The sequence below is a fragment of the Lutjanus erythropterus genome, chromosome 17 (assembly GCF_056507025.1).
Source record: "Lutjanus erythropterus isolate fLutEry1 chromosome 17, fLutEry1.hap2, whole genome shotgun sequence".
In the NCBI taxonomy this organism is placed as follows: domain Eukaryota; kingdom Metazoa; phylum Chordata; class Actinopteri; order Lutjaniformes; family Lutjanidae; genus Lutjanus; species Lutjanus erythropterus.
The window spans coordinates 31248314-31272548 of NC_139333.1; the positions used below are offsets into that span (position 1 = coordinate 31248314).

At 39.0% G+C, this 24235-nt stretch overlaps 1 protein-coding gene across 2 annotated transcripts in view; it reads right to left on the reverse strand.

Moving 5' to 3' along the window:
• Nucleotides 1-1514: 1514 nt before the first annotated feature.
• Nucleotides 1515-24235, reverse strand: part of exoc6 (exocyst complex component 6) — a 76239-nt gene continuing 53518 nt past the window's right edge. For both annotated transcript variants that reach the window (XM_084740092.1, XM_084740091.1), the window contains 4 exons: nucleotides 19263-19404; nucleotides 15152-15225; nucleotides 5064-5176; nucleotides 1515-2723 (listed from right to left, as the gene is read on the reverse strand). In XM_084740092.1, coding sequence (XP_084596218.1) covers nucleotides 2597-2723; nucleotides 5064-5176; nucleotides 15152-15225; nucleotides 19263-19404 — 456 coding nt within the window. In that variant the 3' untranslated portion in view covers nucleotides 1515-2596. The remainder of the gene's footprint in view (nucleotides 2724-5063; nucleotides 5177-15151; nucleotides 15226-19262; nucleotides 19405-24235) is intronic.

Below are 24235 nucleotides of genomic sequence, written 5' to 3' on the forward strand. Positions count from 1 at the left end.
CTTCTGAAGTCCAGCTGTCTATGATAACCCTTCACAAAGATTCTAAGGTAGCTCAGTTTCACAATTAAGATACAGACTGCATGTTAATACCAGGCGTCAGTCTCCTGTGACTGGTGAATTTCTCATATGGTGACATCACATGCAAACCCTCCATTAGGATTACTTCATGCAGTGGTCACTGACACACAAAATCTGCATCAGCTCATTGGAGCCTTTGCTGAACAAACTCCACCTGTACAGTCTAACACAATCCAGTACAACAAGCTGCAATAACCCAGCGCAGGTCTGCATGAATCTGTGTGCTGTTGTAACAGAATGCATTATTTGGTTGTTGTGTTGTGTCATGTTGTCCAATCTGTGTATGCACAGAAGACGGACCAAATCATTAAAAAACAAAAAAAACAAAAAAAAAACACTTCAGATTTTCAGCCATGTGTGGTGTCCTAAACACTGAACTTGTCCATGTCCCATCACTGCGAGGCTCTGTCTCAGAGGGCTGTTTCAATGTAGAATGTGAGGCAGAACAGAAGACTAACAGCAAGCAAAGCCACCAAGTTCAACAAAACTTCACTTTTTTTCATGAACATCAGTCTCTCAAGACGTCATCATCCATTCATCTCCTCTTCCATCCATCCACAACCTCAGCGGTACTTTGTTTCTGCACACATGCACACACAGTAACAGTTGAGGTACTGGGACAATGAGTTAACTTGGTCTTTGTCAGAACCATCTTGTGATATTCTGCAGGAACTGCTATTATGGTTACCTGGATCAAGATAAAACCAGGAGACTGGAGGGACCAGGTCACAGCCTGGTCACTCCAGAAAGTGGCACAAGCCAAATTCATTTATGCTTTTTAATGATGTAGCTGAGGCTGGAAGCTTTGTGACAGAGTGAGTATTTAGGCTGGAATTACAATTCCCTGAAGATAAGCATAAATGTGTCTACATGAAGTAAGTGGATTGGTTGATCCAATTCTTTTCAGGACATAGAAAATGAAAAATGTTAATATCGTACTCAAAAACGATATAGGTAGTAGCCACATGTGTGGATGTTGTTGAAACACTCAATGAATACAAAGGAAAGTGTTTATAGCCTCAGAGACTGAGACACAAGTGGTTTGAACAGTCTACACTGAACTCTACAGCTCTGTGTGGATCACCTGCGGGTGACCAACAGGATAAATTTGTGTCAAAGCTCAACAAAGTTCAACTTGACTTAAAATAGAAGTCTTAAAGGCCCAGAATTACTTTCCTCCACCACTGAGTCCTTTGATGGCAGTGATAGCAGTGAAATGCACCGATTAAAGTCTGAGATTACAGTCAGTTATTATGACTCAACATGGAGCTTCATTAGGACTCAGATCTTAAGAAACTAGGTTACAGTAATCTGTTTTCTAGAGCTGCAATGATTAATTGATCAATGTATTATTTATCAATTATTAAATTAATCAGAAAGTATTTTGATAATTAACTAGTTTGAGAAAAAATAGCCAAAACACTTCAGCATTCTTTGATGTGAATATTTTCTGGTTTCTTTACTCCTCTGACAGTAAACTGAATATTTTTGAGTTGTGGACAAAACAAGATATTAGAGGACGTCATTTTGGACTTTGGGAAACACTGATTAACATTTTTCACCATTTTATGGACCAAGCTACTGATTGATTAATGGAGAAAATTGTCAACAGAAAAGACTTGAAGAATAGATCCAAACGTGGAGCACACGGATGTATTTTTCTACTGACAAGATTGTGACAGAATTAATTAATAGATTAATCAGATCAGATACAGATTAATTAACAACTAAAATAACTTAGTTGCAGCTCTAATCAGTAGATTACCAGCAGTTTGTCGTCTGTAGATTAACAAATCAATGTGTTATTCTTCAGAATTAAATGCAAGACAACACATCCCACCTTTACCCACAGAGGACAAAAGAGCTCTTACCTCATTTTTTTAGTAGAGGTGTTGAAGACCATGTTGAATGTATAATATTCGTTTCTGTGTTGCAGTAAGTGTTGACCTTTGACCTCACTGTCCCAGTACCTGCCAGTGTCACTTCCTCTGCTGTCCCAGTCTCCCTCTGCAGCTACAATCATGACACTCTCACTAATGTACAAAACAGTTTGTCTTATCAGAGCCATTAAAAATACTTTACAAACATTTTACTGTTCACTCAGTCCAGTAAACTGTTTAGTATGTGTGTGCGTGTGTGTGTGTGTGTGTGTGTGTGTGGTATTTACATTATGAGTATTCAGCCAGGTATAGCAGTATGGGGAGGATATGACTTCATATGTGCATGTGTGTGGTATTTGTCTGTTCCCTGCATGCCTTGTACAGTGTGTGTATTGCTGTGCCGTCATGTGTGTGTATGTAAGATGTCCATCTGTCCCTTTTGTGTGTCTATATGTGTGTGTGTGTGTAAATTCCCTGTGTGTCACTGTCATGTTGTGTGTTATCACGTCATTATATGTGTGAATCTCCTTCCTCTTGGCAGTTCAGTGTGTGCATGTGTGTGTGCACTGCATGCAAGTTTCATTCTTTAGCTCTCTTTGTGACGCACATCACTCCCCTGTGTGTGTGTGTGTGTGTGTTTATGAGGACATGCCGTTGACCAGGCTCCTCAGCTGTTTTACCACAGTCTCTATCAGCTTCTGTTTGTCTCTGTCGTTCTTCCTGAACTGAGAGAAGATGTTGTTCTTCTTACTGGTGTCCTTCATCCTGGAGACAGAGACAGACAGAGACAGGTCACACAGATGGACTCTGTCAGTGGTGGACTCCCTGACAGAGGGAGTTCAGCTCATGAACTGAACTCCCTGGCTCAGTTCATGAGACTGTTCCTGTTAAGGTTTGATTTGTCACATACTGCATTTCTATCAGCGACATCAGACTCTGATATATCAGAATTGTATTTGAAAGAAAAAAATATTTCTCAGCTGGTGGTGATGGAAGACTAACAGCGGGGCAGTTATGGGCAAATTCAAGCTGTATTTCCACTACATACTCAACTCCACTGTATTCGCTTTTGTTACTGTTTTTCCACAGCAACTTGTGAGAGCAATAGGGATTCATATTGTTCCAGAAAATGAGACATTTTCTATCCTGGAAATAGAAGCTCACTATTCCAGGAAATGCACTTGTTTTTCAGGTATAATTTTGGCTATACCATCAAAACACTTCAGGCAGATAACAAGGAGAATTGCGGGTTCAAAACCTGACCACTTTAGTCTATTATCTGGTGGTATTAATAATTATTAAGACAGAAGAACACCATTTCAAACATTAATAAACATTATAATGAACATAACATAAACTGTGAATGCTGCATGCAGCTTGACCTTCTGCGGCTGCATGGATGAAATGCTAACTTTAATTCCTGTGATCTGTCACCGTCTGACTGAACAGCCTCATGGAAGTGATATTTTATAATTATTCATATTATGAACAAATGATATTTGTTAGAACAAGTTGGTGTCTTCAATGTTATTCCAGTGAGCGGAGACAGATTCCATATTCTGTTTGCATTCAGAGGCTGCTGCTGTGACTCCAGCAGCACACCGCTATGTTACAAACAGCCTAATAAATTTAATGATCATTCAAAATTAAAAAGCAAAAGCTCTCATTCACTTGGTGTGAGATTTTAGACAGATTCTTTAGGAACTTCTGGCCATCTTTCTGCAGTGAGTGGGTGTATTTTACCACAGCCAACTGTACGGGGTTGATCTGTCATATGCCACCATCTCTGCCAGTATTTCACCCAGAGGTGTTTTGGATAAAGTATGAATCCTGTGAAATTTTGTCTCATATTCCAAATGTTGCAGAAAACCTCAGTCCAGTGCATTTGGTCCCTAATTTTCATCTTCATTGTTTAATCCTTTGAAGTATTTCCACACAGAACTGGTGACAGACATTGTGTGTACATTTACTGGCAGAGTGACAACTTCACTGCTCACCTTTTCCTCTGTCACTCTCTGAGGCTCACTCTCCCTCTCTCACAACACACGCTGCTCTTATAACAGAGGATATGAAGGGATGGTGTTCTGCACCTTGTTATAAACAACAGCATGGTGTTGCGGGCTGCCGTCTTTGAGTGAATTCAAAAAATGTATGGTTGCATTTTTAAGAGCCATGCTTAGCTTAGTCAAACAGGCAGTGGAAATACAGCTTTAGGGCTCTGTCACACCTAACCTGTGTGGTTCAGTGAAAACAAACTGCTTAGTTTGAACATATCAGAGCATGCATGGAGAACTCTAAAGAACAGGAGTGAGGAAGCTGCACCTACCCCCTGTAGACTCTGAGCAGCAGTTAGCAGCAGCAGAAAAAAAGCAGAAGAGAGAAGAACATTAAGAGCAAGAGCAGAGCAAAAGTGAAACCAACATACAAAGAGAGGAGGAAACAGACAAAGCAGCCACATTGATTTCTAAAGTTGTCATATGTCCTGTGCAAGAGTTAATGTGATGATGTGTTTTTAATGTGAAAGAAAGTATTAAAATGTTCAGACAAGTATCTTACAAATCAGACTTAAGAACACACACATTCATCCACTGACTCAGTGGTTCCCAAACTGGGGGGCGGGCCCTCCTGATGTGGCATAGAGCCACTGCAGAGGGGGTGTGACTGACCGGAGGAGAAATATAGAAGGAAACAAGAAAGTTAAATGAATATGATTTATGTAGGGGAAATATATCAACAAGAGTTGATGCTGCTGCAATAACTTTTATTTCACTATAATTCAACTTGACTGGAGCTGCTTCCCCAATTATTGTTAGTGATTGAAAATAACTGTGGGGTGAGCGGTGTGTGAACTTTTTTCAGCTTCTTTGGGAATCACCACAATAATAATCACCATGACACCTGCTGTGGATTAATCCAAGAGAAACTCATCTTGGAGCCCATCACCAAATCTTGCCTTATTAGTGTCTGCAACAAGGATCACACTGGGACACCCACAAATAAACAAATGCTCTGCTGAAGCCTCTTCTGTGGTACTAAGTGCGATCTATCCACCTCTTCCTCTGTGGATCTGCCAGAAAAAGAAGTTGAAATATGACAAACACTCACTTTTCCAGCAGAGCCAGGGCAGTGGCTGGGTTCACTCTCAGGTATTTGGAGGTTGGTTGGCCATAGTCTGCCAGGTAAGTGGACCAGTCCCACACCATGAACAGGTCCAGGAGCTACAGAGCACACAGAGACACAACAGATTACAGGTTACAGTAATCCTCAAACGATGTGGCAAATACACCCTGTGAGTCCAGCCAACATATGTGTTCTGAATCAAAAGCCAGGCAGAATGAGAGGTGTGTTAGAGGCAGGTCAGGAGCGGGGTCACATAATGTGGTGACGGTAAACACTTGTGTCTGCTGGGTCACCGAGTCACTCTGAGACGCCAGGACAAGACAGAAGAGTGAGAGGAGAGTAGATGGGTGGAGGGAGGGGGTTCTGCTGCTACATGATGAGTGTTAAGTGTGAACAGGAACGTTTCAAATGACCCTCCCATGACCCCTGGTTAACCTGATGGAGATGACCTCCCCACCCACACACAGTGTATGCTAATGTCATAGGGTGAAGCAGCTGGGTGTTTGGGTCATGTTGAAAGAGCAGTGAAAGAACAGCTTAGTGATAATAGCATTATTCAGCTGAGAGAGACTCCGACACACAGAGAGAGGCTTAGCAACAATGCCATTATTCTCACCTGGAGCTAAGTGATGAGCCACGAGCAGACATGTAGAGGGTGCCACATCTTACTCTGACGCTCACTCAACTCTCCACAGATCACCACAACCAACACAGTCTACCCAATTTAATACAGTCATTCCCTTAAGGTCCACTGTGTCAGATTTAGAGGGACTTATTGGCAGAAATGTAATATAATATTCACAAGCATGTGTTCATTAGTATATAATCACCTGGAAATAAGAACTGTTTTCATTACCTTTGAATAAGCTCTTTATGTCTACAGAGGGAGCAGCTCCTCTTCATAGATGTATTAAAAGGAACTAGACGTTTTCTAGCTCCTGGGTTTACTTCCTGGTTATACAGCCCACAGAATATGCATGGTAGTGTTTCCCCCCCTTGCCCACGCCCGTGAGTTCCCGCTCTGCCCATAGACTTTACATTGTGATGATGTCGCTCATTTCTAAATAACTTTTTCGGTTCGAGGAAAGTTTTGCAAATAAAAAACCTCCATGGATCAAAAACTCAGAATAGAAGAGTCACAAATTATCTTGTTTCCAGTTCAAAGTGTCCTGTCAACACAAACGTTTATAATGGTGGCCTATGAGGGAAAATGTTTTCTGGGTGGGCATGAGGAATTTTTCGCTGCAATAGAGAGCTACGTCACACCATTTCCAGTGTGCCTTATGGGACCTAAATTTGGAGAGAATATGAACAGTAGCCTATGACAAGACACAAATTCATTTTTTGATTTTGTTTGAACTGTGCCACAAATAACACACACGTTTGTCAATTTAAAACACAGAAAGTATAAGAAACAAACAAGAAAGGTTGTAGTTTAGTGTTCAGTGTAAGTTTTGTGTGAAACCACAATACACACCACCAACATCAATCTCACTGCCCCTTATAACCTTATCTTACATCAAGTGTTTTATCCAGCAACGCCTGGTCCTTTAATCAGCCGTGAAGAGAAAGAACGAGTAAGACCTGATGTTGTGTCACTACATCCTGATATGGAAACACACAGGCATCATAGCTTCAGCGGCTAACGTTAGCTTTTGCTTATGCGACTTCTGTGTGTGCAGTCTTTCTAATTACATTTCTTCACAGTCTGATACTTCAACAGTTGTATGACAATTTTTCAAGTCAAGACAGTCATGGTTTACCTTTTCAATCGACAAACATCATATGTGTGATTTGTGGTACAATTCCAACAGATTCAAAACATATTTCTTCTCACACCATTAACTACAGTTCATATTTTAACACACCATTACCGTTTTAATGTGTTTTACAGTGAAAATGGGAATAATGACGTAAAAATGATCCTTTCCTCTGACATCGCAAATCATATTGCAATTGCAATATCAGTCAAAATAATTGCAAATAGATATCAAAATCTTTCAGGCCTATTATGAACATATACTCATGAATATTAAATTCCACTCCTGACTTATTCTGCCAAGAGATCCCCCTAACACTGGACCTTGAAGACATGTTAAATTCAGTTGGTCATGATGCTTGTGTACTGACTGACTGCAGTGTTTCAGTGGTCAGTAAACCATTTATGATAGGCTGCTTTGTTCTAAAAAACAATGCACTCTGCACAGGACAAATACTCTCATGTTTACTTGTTATTAGTTGGGCTGTTCCTTTTATGTTTTCCACAGATCTGGAACTTTTAATATTGAGTATCTGCTTCTAATACCAAGTCCTGAGCTGACATGCATTATTTTCCTACAAAAAGCAGTTGCATAATTTACCCTGAGGCCTACATGAAAATAACCCTACTATATGAAGTTCAAGCTATCAATCAAACACTAAGAAATATTCAATAATTTCATGTAGTGCTTTAATTCAGCTGAATGCCTTATGTAAACTATAGCCAGATGTTTTTGCATCTACTCTGGTCTGGTCTGTTATGTTATCAACACTACACAGGACCTGTAATACAGTTGAAAAACTTCAGGACTCAACACACAAAAAACAGGATTCTTCGTGAATTTAAAACCGTTTCCAAGTTAGAACCATTCCTAAATCTCACTCACACCACTTCACTGTGTTCAACTGCAGTGAAGACAATGATCAGTGTAATCTAGGAGGACTCTGCTGAGCGAACCGAGTCATGTTATCATAAGTGTCAAATAGTAAACACTTCAAAAAATTCTTTTGGCATCAGAGAGATAAAGAGAGATAGGCTGTGTGTGTAAATTCCTGTTGCTTCCCTCTCAATAGTTAGAGCTTTGGGCAGTGATTGAAAGAATAGGATCACAGATACAAACGGCCAAAAAAGGCAGCTGGGCTCACTGTTAGAGGTAGAGTGAAAAACTTTCTGACATTACGACCTGGATCCAGATAACCGGCTAATGGATAGATGATTAGGGGTGTCCCTGACTAAGATTAATGATTATTCAATGATTTGGTTTTTTTTTTCTTTAGTTCAATGCACACACACACACACACTAAACTACAATATCAGCCTACAGTAATACTTGTGTGTTAATTCTTTTCTTCCTCACCTACGATGTGAAAACATCAGATTTTCACACAGTCACACAAAGTAAAAGTGTGCGTCCTCCTACACTTAAGTTCTAAATCAGTGGACGGTTGCGGCAGCTCTGCAGTGGCTGTCTGGTGTTACCTGCCTTGCAAGCTCCTCGCTGCTTCATGCCGTAACTTAAGGATTTATTTCAACCAACCAGAGGTGGAGATTGTTGGAACAGTGAAAAGATGAACCATGATATTTTTGGTGTTTTATTTTGTGTCTGTCAAGTTTGAATGAAGCTGATGATGATGTTCGCCAAATCAACATGAATCAATCACTCCACACTTCCCACTCCTGCACAAAACAGTTTTGAAAAAAAAAAAAAAAAAAATACGTATATACATTTGAAATGTGTATTTTGAAGAACAGACTGCTTCACTTATGAAACAGTTTTAGTAAACATTTGAATTGCGACAAAGCGGTGGTGAAGCTGCATCCAGCTGATGTCCAGGGTTAGGCTGACGTGAACATTTATGATTAACAGAAAGAGCCTGAGAGAACGAAAGAAGAGAAGGAGATGTGTGTGATTTCTCAAAAGGATGGTGTCAGATAAATCAAGTCCTTCTGACATTACTTCATGGTTTGTTGTTAAACTCTTAGGTTTCACCTTTACATTGAAACAATAAGCCAGGGTGGCGTTCTGAAACCCTAGAAACGCCTCTCTGCTTTCCTTCCCTTTATACACTTGTGAAGCTTCACTTTAGACGTCTCCCGTTATTTTCTATTGTCTCAATGACTTGCATTGTTTGGTATAGAAGACTTTATAAAGGAAGATGAGACTATTCCCTTTGGTCACTGTGGGCTTGTCAGCAGAGACTGGTGGTCCAGAGGTGAGAACACGTCAACCCCAGGTCTGACAGATGAATTTTTCTCTGGGTCAGGCTCCATGTTGTATGATGGATGTTGGCTCTGTGTTGAATGACTGAGGGCATTATGTGAAGCTCCAACTGTACATACAGCCCCTGTCACACATGTCAGCTTTATGTGTGAGGAAGAACCAGCCCTTTCTCAAGCTGTTCGTCTGCAAAAGTAGCACCATTCTTGTACATACAAGAAGGTATTAAATTTCTTAATCAGTAAGATTTGGTTCACAAATACACCAGAAAAACAGTAAATATGTCTCACTCTCAGGACATTAAGTACTGATGTTTAGAGTTGGTTAAGCATCCAGAGCACAGCAAAATAATTAGAAATACAGACAGAGGGCTGCAGCCTCTCTGCATATAAAGCCACTACTACACACTTAATGATGAGTGATGATATAAGGGATTATGTTTGAGTCTATACATTGTTTTTGTTTGTTTTTTTAATACAAAAATGTTGAATATTATGCCTTTATGTGTGGTCAGTCATACAGATACAAAGAGAGGCTGTCTCTCTTCATTCTAATGAGCCTGACACGTGTTTGTGTTGAGCAGCTAATTTACATACTAGGCATTTACTGTCTCAGGCTACGTTTGTTCTATTTATTTATTCTTTTATTTATTTATTATTTATTGGAAAAGGGCAGGTGCTTTCAAACAACACTTGGCATGTGATTGGATGAGTAATCTGTCACGTCAACACATGTTAACTTCAGCAGTCCCTCTGAGAACACTGATTCGCTGCACCGCCTCTAGTGCTGTGATTGTGTGATCTCACACTCTTGCGAATCCAGCTGCCCCGCAGCAGAAGGGGGGCTCACAGCCTCAGTACATGGGGCGAATGGTCTACCAACTGAGCTACCAGGCCACCATACAGTTTTATTTTCATTTTTAAACTAAAGAAAAAAAGTCTTTGTCCATCTCTGTTTTAGCATAATTTCACAAAAAATCTCTGTCCATATTAACAAAGCTGAAAACGCATATCATAAGACTATTCTCGTACACTGGGCATGTGCGTACCTACATAAACAGGAAGCAGATTGTCTACTCAGGGGTTGGATTCTTACCTGCAGAAAAGGGTCACTTGATAGGGGCACGACGAATCAGGATGCCGTGACTGATCAGACCCAATCAGGAAAGTGACCTGGGTGTCTGCATCATCGCTTTCAAAAGTCTGTTTCCGCCCATTTAGACTAAAATCCAATCTTGAACGTAAATGGGGTCAGCAGTGTTTTGTCTGTATTTCAGTCTGTATTTTAGGGGCTCAGAAACACCAGAGTAGAGTGGGTGCTAGGCGTAAACGTACCAAAGGTGCTTTTTTTCCCCATTTTTCTCATCTTTTTAAAGATTAGTGTTTGGAACTTTTGCCTTTATTTGATAGTGACAGCTGAAGAAATGACAGGAAAAGGGGCAGAGAGAGAGAGAGAGGGGATGACATGCAGCAAATGGGCTGCAGGCGGGAGTCGAACCAGCGGCCCCTGCAGAGGACTGATAGCCGCAGTACATGGGGAGAATGCTCTGCAAACTGAGCTACAAGGACACCCCAAAGTCGTGCATTTTAAAACAAAAATGTATTGTGGATGTAGCCTCACATTGCCACTATACTGCTACATGACCAAGTAGCTCCTTTGTTTTCTTGCATGAGGGGACAATTGCAACTTCCTCATGCCTTGGCACCTGGTATCATTTGAGTCTGGGGAGTGGTGGGTAAAGACAGTAAGTTTTTAGCAGTTTAATTCATAAAGAACAAAGAACTTGCTTTAATTGTGCAACTTTGACTACTGGGTTTTATTCATCTTGTCCATCTTGTTTATTTTTCCACAAACTGCCAATGCATTGACTGTATAAGACGTTAGCACATTTCAACTGTGTGTGTGTGCGCGTGTGTGTGTGATGATCCATTTTCCTCTTTTGCTCAACGTACACAGACGCATCTTTGCCTCAACTTGCATTGCCTAGAGTAAAATCACATATGTTTGCACCCACTTGTGTTGCTCCATTAACTTTGCATACGACCACGCTACCTCAAAAGTTTGCTTTACATGTAGTGTGATGGCACTAAATGACCTACTGGAAGAAAAATAACTGTGAGATGGCACTGCTGCTGTTTGCAAGCTCATTCACAAGCGCTGCATGAATACGCAACCTACAGTTTTACAACCTTACATGCCTTTGTACCAACACTCATATTTATTCACACTATAATCTTTGAGAGTTGAAGAGTCATCCAAAAGAGGAATCACTGAGTCTGCAATAAGAATATTCTCCTCCACAGATTTTTGCCCACAGCAGGAAGAGACAACACATCCCAGATCTATCACTTTTACACAAATCACCAAAGAGCTTCTACACAACTTTCTGTGTAACAAGACTAAAATGACGTAAAAGACATAAGACAAAAACTATGTAAAAGGTGTAAGAAGATGTAACAAATGAAAAGTATATTAAAGATAACATAGGATAAAAATGGCATAGCAAGATGAAAACAATGTTACAAGATGTAACAAGACAAAAACAATTATAGATACATTTCTACATAATAAAGCCTATTTTAAATATTTTTTATGCACAAATTATTTAACTGGCTTCTTACTGCACAACAATACTGCATAACACTACTGCAAATTTCAAGTTCTTTGAAACATGAGCATGTGTTTTACTCTGCTATTACTAAGGTATATCACGTTCTTCATCAAGTAAGGTTTGAAGCCTGGATTGGTCTAGGCCTGCACAACAACTTAAACATCACATCAGTCGTCCTAAATGTCTGACTTTCAGCCACTCTACATGGCTGCAGGATAACCATCTAAAAAGCAGCTATACCTACAAAATCAGCATCAGCCATAAGATGAAGGGAAAGTAAAAGGGTGACCTCTGTGTAACCTCAGCCTGTGGATGCCTTCCAACCCCTTTACCTAAGGCTAGGATTAAAATGTCAACCAAGCAGCCTGTATAAAAGGGAACATGGACACATCTTGTCTAATGAGCTGCATCGCAGGAAGCTACACTCTGCTTCAAAACAGACCCAGGTGAGGTCACATCCTTTCTATTTTTTCTGGGTATTGGTTATTTTTTTACACAGTGCAAGCATCTACATTCTATACCCAACATTTTTACTAATTATTTTAGTTTTTCATTTTTCAGGCACCATTTATAGTGAAAATACAAAGTTCTGTTATTTCTGTTATTTTAGAAAGATGTACTGAGTTTATAAGAAGTTGGTGATTTCTAGGGGATTTTCTCAGACAGAGCTGCTCTCTTTAAATCTAAGTTTATTTATTTATAGCAGGAAAATATTCTTCATATATGTTGCATTGCGAGCTTTCCTGCAGAATAGAAGTTCAGCTTAGTCTAGTCTACAAGACTTATTATGCTGCCATATTATTTGGAACAAATTAAAGGTCCGGTGTGTAAGATTTAGATGGATTTATTGGCAAAATACAGCAGAAATGGAATACAAAATAAAAAAATAAAAGTCTGTTTTTATTAATGTATAATCACCTGAAAATAAGAATCATTGTATTTTCTTTATCTTAGAATGAGCCCTTCATATCTACAGAGGGTGTGACTCCACCATGTTGCCGAATGGACAAACTAAACACTGACTGTAGAGAGGGCTTTTTGCATTTCACGCCCACCGTTGGTTGACGGAGTGAGGTGAGGTGTCTGCAGTCTGCAAGCTCACCACTAGATGCAGATAAATCCTACAAATCCTTCCTTATGAAAGGTACTTTTATATAATCCCTTCCAAGAAACTTCTTAGAAGATTTGCAACCAAATTTGACCACCAAAACAGATAAATAGATAAATAAATGATTCAGATTTTCTAAAACAGAATCTACCTCTTGTCAGTATGAAAAGAACAACTGTAACACTTTGTTTATGGGTGGGAATTACATTGTGTAGGATTTTTTTTAAAGAGCTGTGCAATCTGGACCTAATTATGCTGAAAACAAAGCTCCATGTTAGTTAACTATTTTTGAGTTTAAAAATCAAAATAATAAAAATATCTTAGATAACAAAAGATAAGGGGGCACATCACTGAGACCACCACATAATCTCACCAATATACCTTCAAACTGTTTGTTTACAGTGACCAGCGTATATGATATATGATGTATATGTATGACAACATGGTGGATCCTGTCCTGCCCTTACTATAATGAAAACAGGCTTTATGCCAACATGTTCCTTTTATGTATGTTACTAAAAGTTCATACTATAATAACCATGATCTGCTCTTTGCAGATCCTGCCTGAGTTATCTGTCTGTGGCTGATCCATAACCCTCTATTTTCATGTCTTATAGCATGATTTAAAACCAACTTCAAGAGTGGGTACTGTTACTGTTAGTACTGTTAAATTTTGACTGTGGGAGATAATTTATCTACTTTGGTAGATACTATAAAAAAGTGTTCAGTCTTAATGCAGTGCATTCAACAAACTCTGCTGTGACCTGGACTGGATACAGAGCCAAGCCTGCACCTCAGGCTCAGATTAACAGGTCAACACAGAAATGAGTTAATGAGAGCCAGCAACACTTTACATACCACTGGTGTTTACAACAAAAAGGGAGGCATGAGGTTTGTGCTTGTGTGTGAGGGGAGAGGAATTCTCTTGAGCAGGTGAACTACAGGACAGGTGAAAGTTGAAAAGGTTACACAAAGACATGAGTCTGGGAAAGAGACAGGCAGTGAAACACAATATTGTTGGATGTGATGTAGATAGTTGGGACAGCTGAGAAGTTTAAAGTGAAGTGGAAAAAGGTGGAGACAGAAATTACTTTATAACTTAACATAGATTATTAACAATTAACTGTTTTGCCTGTTGTGATTTTGTTTTGTTTTTTTCATCACAGGAGGGAAGCCTCTAAATATGGAGAACCTAGAAAACTGCTCTTCACAAATGTGTGATTGACAGATCATTAATTAGTTAGCATTGAAAGCACGGTGCCGACCTGTGTGTAGTGTTGTATAACAGAAGGACTGTCACAAGAGAAAGCTAGAAACCACATTACACATACTGATTTGATTGAAAGATGATCTCAAACAGAGTAACAGGCTGAAAAGCACCACAGACAGCAACAACTTGCACCAAGACTGTCTCACTGTGAAAAGAACAACCTAGAAATTCAATGGATGTGAGATTTAAATGAAATAACTAACATACATGAAGCTGTCCTAAAATTTATGCTGACTAAATCTTGTGGTTAATCAACAGACAAACATCAAGACAAAACACAATACAAGAAATCATCTGGAAAGCTTGTGCTGCTTGCCATCATTTAAAAGGTAATTATAGCCTACAGGAATCGATACAGGTGCAGATCAGAAATAAGGTGCGTCTCCCCTGTAAGAGAGACCCTGTGTGTGTATTTATGCACAAGGCACAGCAGCGCAACTTCTTTGATTATTTAATTCAGTTTCCTCTGGAGAGTTTTTCTCTGTCCTGTCAAATTATAACTATAGTTTTTAGTTTTTCTGCTTAAAAATTAACAATACTTGCTGCACTGATATTGCTGTCTGCACAGAGATATTTAAAATGCTTGAAAGCGGCCTCTTACACACAATAAAGAAATCATTTGGACAGCTTGTGCTGCTCAACAAGATTTAAAAGATGATTATAGCTTCCAGGGATGAGTAGAGGTGCAGATGGGAGACAGGGTGCATCTCCCTGGTAATAAAGACACTGCATGCACATTTACACACAAGGCGCTCAACTCTGATTATCAAATTCAGTTTCCTCTGGACAGTCTCCTCTGTCAGGTTATGTCTATAGTTTTTAGATTTTCTGCTTAAATATTAACACTTGCTGCAGTGACATTACTGCAGTTTAAAATGACTGAAAGCAGCCTCTTACACACAATAAAGAAATCACCTGGAAAGCTTGCACTGCTCAACGTGATTTAAAAGGTAATGTAGAGTACAGGGACAGTTAGAGGTGCAGGTGGGTGGAGGGTGGATGATTTAAGCGTACATGTGGATTTGATGAACTCAAGGCCCATCTACATTCACAACTGTGGATACAAGTAAATTCATTTCTTCCATACTGCTCTGCAAGAAGGTTTACCTGTCGCAGGTCGATGAAGGCCAGCTGGAGTGTGTCTCCTTGAAAGCCAGGGACCGGCTCTGAACTGGCAAACACTGAAAAGAAACAAAATATATTACCAGTCAATAATTACTTTAAAATTGCATAATAGGATATAGCTGGGTGGCACGGTGGTGCAGTGGTTAGCACTGCCGCCTCACAGCAAGAAGGCCCTGAGTTTGATCCCCCAGCTTGCTGGGGCAGGCCTTTCTATGTGGAGTTTGCATGTTCTCCCCGTGTCTGCGTGGGTTCTCTCCGGGTTCTCCAGCTTCCTCCCACAGTCCAAAGACATGCATGCTGGGTTAATTGGTGACTCTAAATTGCCTGTAGGTGTGAATGTGAGTGTGAGTGGTTGTCTGTCTATGTGTCAGTCCTGTGATGAACTGGCGACTTGTCCAGGGTGAACCCTGCCTCTCACCCAATGTCAGCTGGGATAGACTCCAGCAGCCCCGCGACCCTTACGGAATAAGCGGTTACAGAAAATAAATGAATGAATATACATAGCTAGTACCAAAAACTGCTCTGGATCCACTTCTTAGTGCTGAGACCACTTACAAACACAATGTGGAGGTTTACAATCTTTACACTAAAAGCTGGCTCAAAGACTGATCAAAACACACCTAAATAAAGATTACAAAATCAGTCTCTTACACTTTTATTATGATAAACTATAAAAAGACCTTCACCAACTGAAATGTCTGATCCTGATCAAGTAGCAGTAAATCACTAAAGACTGACCAATACTGGAAAATTTTTACAGTTGAGAGTTTTAAAAAAATCTGATAAAGACATATCGGTTGACATCAATTTTGTAATGTAAGCACATAACAAACAAGCTTTTTTGATAAAGATCATGTTAATTTTATCACTGAAAAATAATGACCAAGATTTTTACTGAATGAGATGTTTTACAGGGTGAAAAGAACTTGTCCATGCTCTCTCATGAACAAAGTACGAGATGGTGCCATGATTTCCTAATTACCTCAAACATATCTTATCTGAAATTTATGGACAGCAATTTCTTGCTACTTTCTTCGCGTTGCAACAGAGACCCATGTACAGCTCCTGACGTGGGTTATTTTTTTTCTCATTAGGATTACAAGTAGTAGGAGCCAGAATTGTATGATAAGTATTACCATTTCCATTATTAAGTTATCATGTTCAGTTTGTTGGGTAAAAGCTGTTCACAGCTGTTTTGTTAGCTGAAAACCTACAACAGTTGTCATTTTCATACCTTTGTTCTACATAATGTTCTACACTGAGCAGCATGACGAGAAGTAATTAGTAAGTAATTCTAACTTTTAAGTTTAATGAATATAATGACGATCATTCACATTCATAATGTGAAAATTTTCTGTAGCTCTCAGGAAATCCTCACAGCAGTTAAAAATGAATGAAAAAAATCATGTAGCACAACCTGGTTAATTTTCAAATTAAGGTGTCATCTGTTTCAATGTTCATAAATGACTTAAAATAACAACTAGTGTGTGGAAATTACATTTTTATTGACATATATTTTGTTCATATTTACGTCACCACATTGAGGTGGTTGAGTGTATTTTGATACTTTGAGTAATATTTTCCAAAACTCCAGAATGAACTTATGTCAAAATGATAAATGATCATTCTTATTGTGTATGAACCATGTCTGTTAAAGCATCACTGTGTTCACAATGGAGTCAGTGGATTCCCTGAAGTCAGCCCTACGATGATCTGATAAACCCTCCATTTCACAGCATCAGTATCACATTAGAATAGAACAGAAAGGTAACATGATGCTGTGTTGTTGTGGCTCCCTGGATCATCTGACATAGTGCTGAACTTTGGTTGACCCAAAACACACACATACACACAATTAGATTAAAAGACATTTGGGGGCGTTATACACTATAAAAATACACACTATACAAATTCAAAATATAAAAAAACTGTATGTAATAATGTATTACAACCTCAGCAGTCAGTTAAGAAAATTATATTGTCAGTATCATCAACATCAAAGGGTAATTTCTGTACTTTTCTACCTGTATTTTCCCATGTTTTTGTGTCTCAAGTGACTAATAGTGACAACTATTTTTGAAACTGGTCCAAAATTGAGGGAGAGCGCTGCTTCCATTGCAAGCAAAGCTGAGCTAAAACGTAATCCCTCCAGGGAACTGCACGCTGTAAGTAAGTCTACTAAAAGTGCTCCTGAGATGTGAAAATATCAGAGGAGGAGCAGGTTGGAAATGAGAGAGACAGCAGGGAGAAACAGTGTGTAGAGCCAGAACATTTTCTTGCTCAGTGAATAAAAGGTTTATTTCAACCAAATCAGAGTTGGCGATTGTTGAAACAGTGAGAAGACGACCTATGATGTTTTTGGTGAGTTTTATTTTGTTTCTGTCCAATTTGAATGAAGACGACTTTGGTGAGCAATAAAACAATAAAAACCACTGTTTCTGGTTGAACAAAACATATCTTGATCTTTTACTCTTTTAACAGAAAGCTCTATCTCAGTTGGGATCCTTTCCATAATGTCACACACTCAGAATAACAATCTGAGCCTGTCAGTGGCAAAAACAAACACTTTTAGGTGATACACTTTGATGGTGTGCAGTTGCCTGGATGGATTATGTTATAGTTCATTTTTGCTTCTGATGGCTGCAGCGCTTTTCTTCAATACTGAGCCAATTTAAAAAATATTTGTTCCCATAAGTCATTAAACATGGGCAATAGTCCAGGCTGAAATGCCCTACCTTAAGCCAGTGTTTCCAAACTCTGCTCCTCAAGGCACACTGTCCTGCATGTTTTAGATGTTTCCCTGCTCCAACACACCTGATTCAAATGATCAGCTCATCATCAAGCCTGTGCAGAAGCCTGATAACAACCTGGGCCCCGTTTCCCAGAGCCTTTGTAGCGCTATGTGCGTCATAAGTTGTATTTTAAGGTCTCCCTTAAGGTTGTCCCAACTCTGGGAAACAGCCCGTAACTTTAAGGGAGACCTTAAAATACAACTTACATCGCACATAGCGCTACGAAGGCTCTGGGAACCGGGGCCCTGATCATTTGAATCATGTGTGTTGGAGCAGAGAAACATCTAAAACATGCAGGGCAGTGTGCCTTGAGGACCAGGGTTGAGAAACACTGCCCTAAGTTACCTTTAAGCTGCACTTCCTATTGAGCTATCAAAATCATTTGACAATCTTAACCACAGTCTACTGGAAAAAATCCTCAGGTTAGATGAATGGTCCATTTTTTTTTAATGACTACCTCTCATGTATCAGTACTGAGTATGGTACAGGCTGGGTATCAGTACGCAATACCTTTAACTGACTGGCTCAGTATCAACTGAAACAATAACCCAGTACCAAGTAGTATCAAGACCTTTCCAGTCAAACAATATCTGTAGTTGATCCTGTTTGTATCCAGATTGAGAAAGAAATATATATTTATGGTTTTGCTCTCAAGTGTTTTTATTTAATGCGATGTGTGATTGGTCCGCTACCACAGCAACTGCAACCCATACAGTCTGTGGTGTGATCCAGCGTGGTATATTTGATGGGGCTGGCAATCTGCAGAGACGCCACTAAAACATTTAAAAGTATGGCTGTACTCCATGGCTGTAACATCTGATAAAAAATAAATACTTAAAATGTGGAAGGATTATTTCAGAAATGCTTCCATTCACATGATGGATAACACATGAGGTAGGAAAAAGGGTATCAAATGAAGCACTCTATTATCACTATCAGGTATCAGTACCACTGTAAGTGTAGTGGTATTGTAATTTTCAAATGGCTACACAGCAAGTGCTCTTTAAGTTAGTATAGGTGACCCACAAGGGTCTATTCTCAGCACTAAAAACATGTATACTATCTGTGCCACTCCACACTGTTGTACTGTTTATATAGATGATACTGTCTAATAAATCACAGGCTCATCTTTAAATGAATTCTGCTCTGATACTTTGCAGTTTGCTCACATTAAACATAAGATTATGATTCTACAACCCATGTGGATTACCAAGTTCATCTATCTGAAGACTAACCAGCCCTTTACAAATAACAATGAATTATGACATCAATAAAAATGAGAATTATTTATTTTTACTTACATTCACACTGAATGACATCTAAGTTGAATTGCTGAATGGCCCCCATACTGATCTGTTTGAGTTCTGTGTCCAGCAGCATCTGCATCAGTGACGTGGACAGATGCTTGCAGGCCGACATACAAGCTGTCTGGGCCACTTTACCCTGCAGAGAGAGGGACAGTGAGAAGATGGGAGGACAAGGAGAGAGGGTACAAAAGGGGAAGGAAAGATGTAAAGATGTAGGAAAGATTACGAAGAGGATGAGGAGGAAAACAAAGAAGGATGGAAGGCAAGTAAAAAATGAATAAAAAGAGGGAGAGATCATGTACAGTATGGGTTGAGAAAGTGTGTAGGAAGAACAGGGGAGTAAAAGCAGGAGAGTAAAGAGGCATAAATGATTGTAGAAAACAATCAGCAAGAGAATAAAAGGTTAAAGGGTGAAAGAACAGAAGGAGGGTTTGTGGGGAGAGTATACAGGAGTAAAGATATGGGAGATAAAGAGCAAGGAGAGCAGAAGATAATTAGCTCCTGTTAACTCCACCTTGAAATCTGGATAAACAGAGATACAGGTGCAAACATGTATCAGTCAAAGCCACAAGCACTTCACACAATCTACTATCTAGGCCAGGGGTCAGGAACCTATGGGTTGTGAGCAATAAAGCTTCTTCAGCGATACCTGATTATTTAATTTTCTTCCATTTTCAAAAGTTTGTTAACAACAATTAAGAGTCTTTCTGCTGAAAGAACTTGACAGCTGTCAAATGTCAGAGAGTGGAAAACACGTCAATGGGTTGTGTAAAACAACACTTGCATGACCACTGACATACAGAAACAGGTATTAATGAAGTTATTCCTAACAAAACGGTGATGCCTGATAAAAATGACATTTTGGATTAAGTTGGGTAGATGTGTGTACTTCTTCTTCTCAACTATATCGTATGAATCAAGGGGAACTGCCAAATACTGAAAGCTAGCAGAGAGTGCTTGGTCAGATTTTGCACAACAGTCACACGCATGCAGAACAGTCACTGTTGATATTTTTTAGTGATATCAATTAGTTACATATGAATGGGACCAATCATTGACGCTGCATTTAACACCCAAATGTGTACTTATGACCAATAGGCTTGCCACGGTAGCAGGTGTTACTGGTGTTACACAGTGTCCAGGAATACACTGATTACATAACTGTCCACGGTCTATTATAATTGATCATAATAGTGTAATCATAATTAATTATAACTGATTATAGCTCTGTACAGACACAGCAGCAGCAGAATGTTCAATCAGTTTTACCATACCAGTATACCATAATGCACCTCAGCTAAACAAAAAGTACCTTAACTGTAGACATATACTGTAACAGCCAACGGATAAACAACAAGTCAACAACCAAATAGGGGGATGACATCCTTTTATCCTCATTTAATATTTTTTCTTTTCCTTTCTTGTCTACAAATTATTATTAATTAATTATTTTGCCAATATACTGATGAATTATTAATTAAATTCATGTCCATTGTTTAATTAACTCCCTTCACTTTTTAGAATTCATCTTTCCTTAATGGTTTATAGTCAGACTTGAATTATGATGTGACCTAATTTCAGTGGTGGGGTGGAAGAGAGAGGTCAGTGATAGAACAACTGAGAGAAAGACCTGTGAATAATATGAATTTAAATGTTTTAAACTTAAATGGAACTGGGGGAGAATGGGAGTTTGGGTGCAGGGTTTTGGGGGGTATATAAATGTATATTCAGTATGTCACCTTTTATTATTTGAATGAGTGTTTCCATTCTTTGCTATCTACCTTAGTTACATGTCACAATGGTATGTCACATTTTGAAAAATAATGTTAGAAAAAAAGAATATTCAACCAGTATACTGGAAGTAAACAGGAAGTTTTGGATCAGGATGGTTCCATGTGTGTACTTGTTTAATACCAACTAAACTATGTCTAAAGTATGGGCCATGCTGGAGGCCAATCACAGCCTTACATGTGGTTGGTAACACTGGTCATGTCACAAATTTAATAACCAGTGTGAGAATTTCCCCACCATGACATCCCTACTGACCAACTGCAAAGGTTACAGTCTAAAGCAGAGGAAGCTAACAGCAGCTGGTTGGCTTATCGGATGAACTTAGCTGTGCCACTTTCTGGTGTGACCGAGGTTTTAAGATGTGTTTAGCCTGAACACAAAGGAATTTTTTGTCTTGCATCTGACTACTTTAATAAATCCTTTGGTAGAGAACAGCTGACTTGCAGTGGAAGATTATCTGAGATTGTGGCACACATGGACGAGGTGAACAGCTCATTGCTGACAAGACAAGTCTGTTTGAAACCAAAAGGAGAGTCGCTGCTGCGGACATGCTGTGTGATCCTTCAGCCTCACCAAGATTAGCACAAGACTCAGGACTGGCAAGTCTGAATACACAGTCTACTTCTGTGCACCATGTATCCTAATGTTGATATCAGTGCAGACAGAAAGGTCCATGAAGCTTTGAAAGCAGTGATTTGTATCGATGGATAATGTCAATACAAACTGCAATGGTAACCACCAATCACAGTGACAGTCGATTATTGTTATCAAAGATAAGTTTCATGAAAAACAAAGACAAAAGGACAAAGACAGAGCATGTGGGTGTCTGGTTGAACAAAAGATGTTGATGAATGTCATGACTCAGAGCCCCCTGTCCATGAAGCAGAAAACACTCGTGTGTGTATCTGACAAGTGAAAGAGAGATGGTGTATCCAAAAGTTGAAGAAAAAGTAGGACAATTAATTTTAATTTAATTTTTGTATTAGTTACTCCAAATCCCCAAATTATGAGTCCTCACTTGCCCCTAAAGGTATCTAAGCAAGATTTCTTTTTGTTACTTACAGAAGAAATAGGAAGGGCTCAAATGAATTGGTTTGTGTATATGTGCAATTAATCTAATTAATAACATTAATATCTTTACGAGATTCAAAGGTTCCCAACCCCTGATCTAGCTTCATTAAGAACTACAGTGTGACTGAAGTCCTCAAATATAAAAAAAACAAGTGTTGACTATACTGGACAGTTTTTAGAATTTAAGAGATTTTTGTCATAAACTCTCACCTTGCCATGAATATCACAACATGAAGTCAAACTAACATTTCATCTCCGTAAAACATATGAGACCTTTAATTCTGATGTTAGTTTCCCAATGTGCGTTCTTTGCAAAACATCACACAAAATAAAAACCACAAATAGCCCAACACATGCAGGTAAGGCACAACATAAGTTCAATCAATAATTATACACATGGAACAGTTTACATACTTTCACAGCATCATGTTTACAACTCCAAAGCAATCAAGAATTGTGAGCGTTTCCACCACTTGAGAGTTTTTTGATATCACTCCTGTTGTGAGCAGATTGTTTGAACTTTTTATCCACCTTGAAACAAGTGGAGTTGCTTTAAATTAAATCTCCCCTCAAGAGTTTGAAACGCTAACAGTAACTTTGAATGGATCTGTAAATCACAGGTTAGTGTTTGTGGTGAACAGAACAGCAGATCAAAACAATCCATTCTCACAGATACTCATGCAAAAACTGTCAAACCCAGGGATGATGTGGTGATTCAAGTGTCAGGGATAATGCACAGCCAGAGCCCCACAGCATCCCCTTTAACATCCTTCATGCTGACAACTGACGGCAGACAGACAGCAGTGATACATGGTGTGGCAACAATAAGGGTTGTCCATTCACCCAACATGAGCTGGTATCACATCTCAGCCAGATGACTGCAAATTCACACGAGCAAACTGATGACTCTGGTAGCCAACTTGGAGACTGTTCACACACCGATGTCTCACTAAGGAAAAGGTTTTTAACTCTATGCATGCTCACAGAAACAAGTGACTACTCTCACTCAAAAAGTATTTTTCCAGTGCATGGTATGACTTGACTCAACTCACTTTGGTTTTTTCATCATGGACAGTACCTGATACTTTTACTTCTTTTGGTATTATCGCCATCAAGATTCCAAGTAGTGCTGTGACAATACTGGAATTTCTACTTTTGATTTTTTACACCTTGAAAAATATCATATTAGATACCATCTTCAATACCACTGTGAAAAAAATACTTAAAATTGAGGACAAAAATTTTTAGAATTGAACATAATTAACATAAAGAAACATAATTATAACAATGCTATAGCATGACAACTGCTATTCAACCAGAGCAAATAAGATGAGTGACAAAAAGACGACAATACTGTGAGTAAGACTGGAGATATATTAGCTATTGAACTTTTATTTTATTCTATTCTATGTTTTTTTGTTTTTATTATTTTTTTTTCTTTTCTTTTTCCTGCTTTTTGTTTTTCCCTCCATTTTTTGTATGTGTTTACGTGTGTATCTGTGTGTAGGTATGTGTATATCATGTACACTTTTTTTGTTGTTGTTGCTGATTTTGTGGTTGCTTGGTTGTTGTCCAACAGTCTTGTATATTACTGTTTTGTTTCCCTATATATATATATACATCAGCTATTTAACCACGTTTCCATGGATCCAAATGGACACAGAATACATGAGGCATAAGGGTGCACATGCAAATGTGAAGTTAAAAGTAAGTATATCTCCAGCCTAAGTGAAAGAAGGCGGGACTATGGGAACTCTGCAGGGGTCTGTGTGTCAACTTCTTTCTTCAAAAAAAAAGAGAGAATGAGAAAGTGCAGCTGGTACTTGGGGAAAATAAGTAGTTCAAATACTGAGTATCAATAAATTGATATTTTTAGCAACATTTGTTCCAAGTAAGCTGAGCTGATTCTAAAAGGTGACGTGAAACTCCTGCAGACCACTGATTGGTCGCACGGGACAGAATGTCTTGCACAAACTTGGCCTTGTTAACAGCAAAGCTACCATCAATAACGACCACACTTTTTTATACACTCAAAAATTAGCAGCCCTGAAAACTGTGTTCAATTGATGTAGTACAAATGTATCAAGAACACAATGCTTTCATAT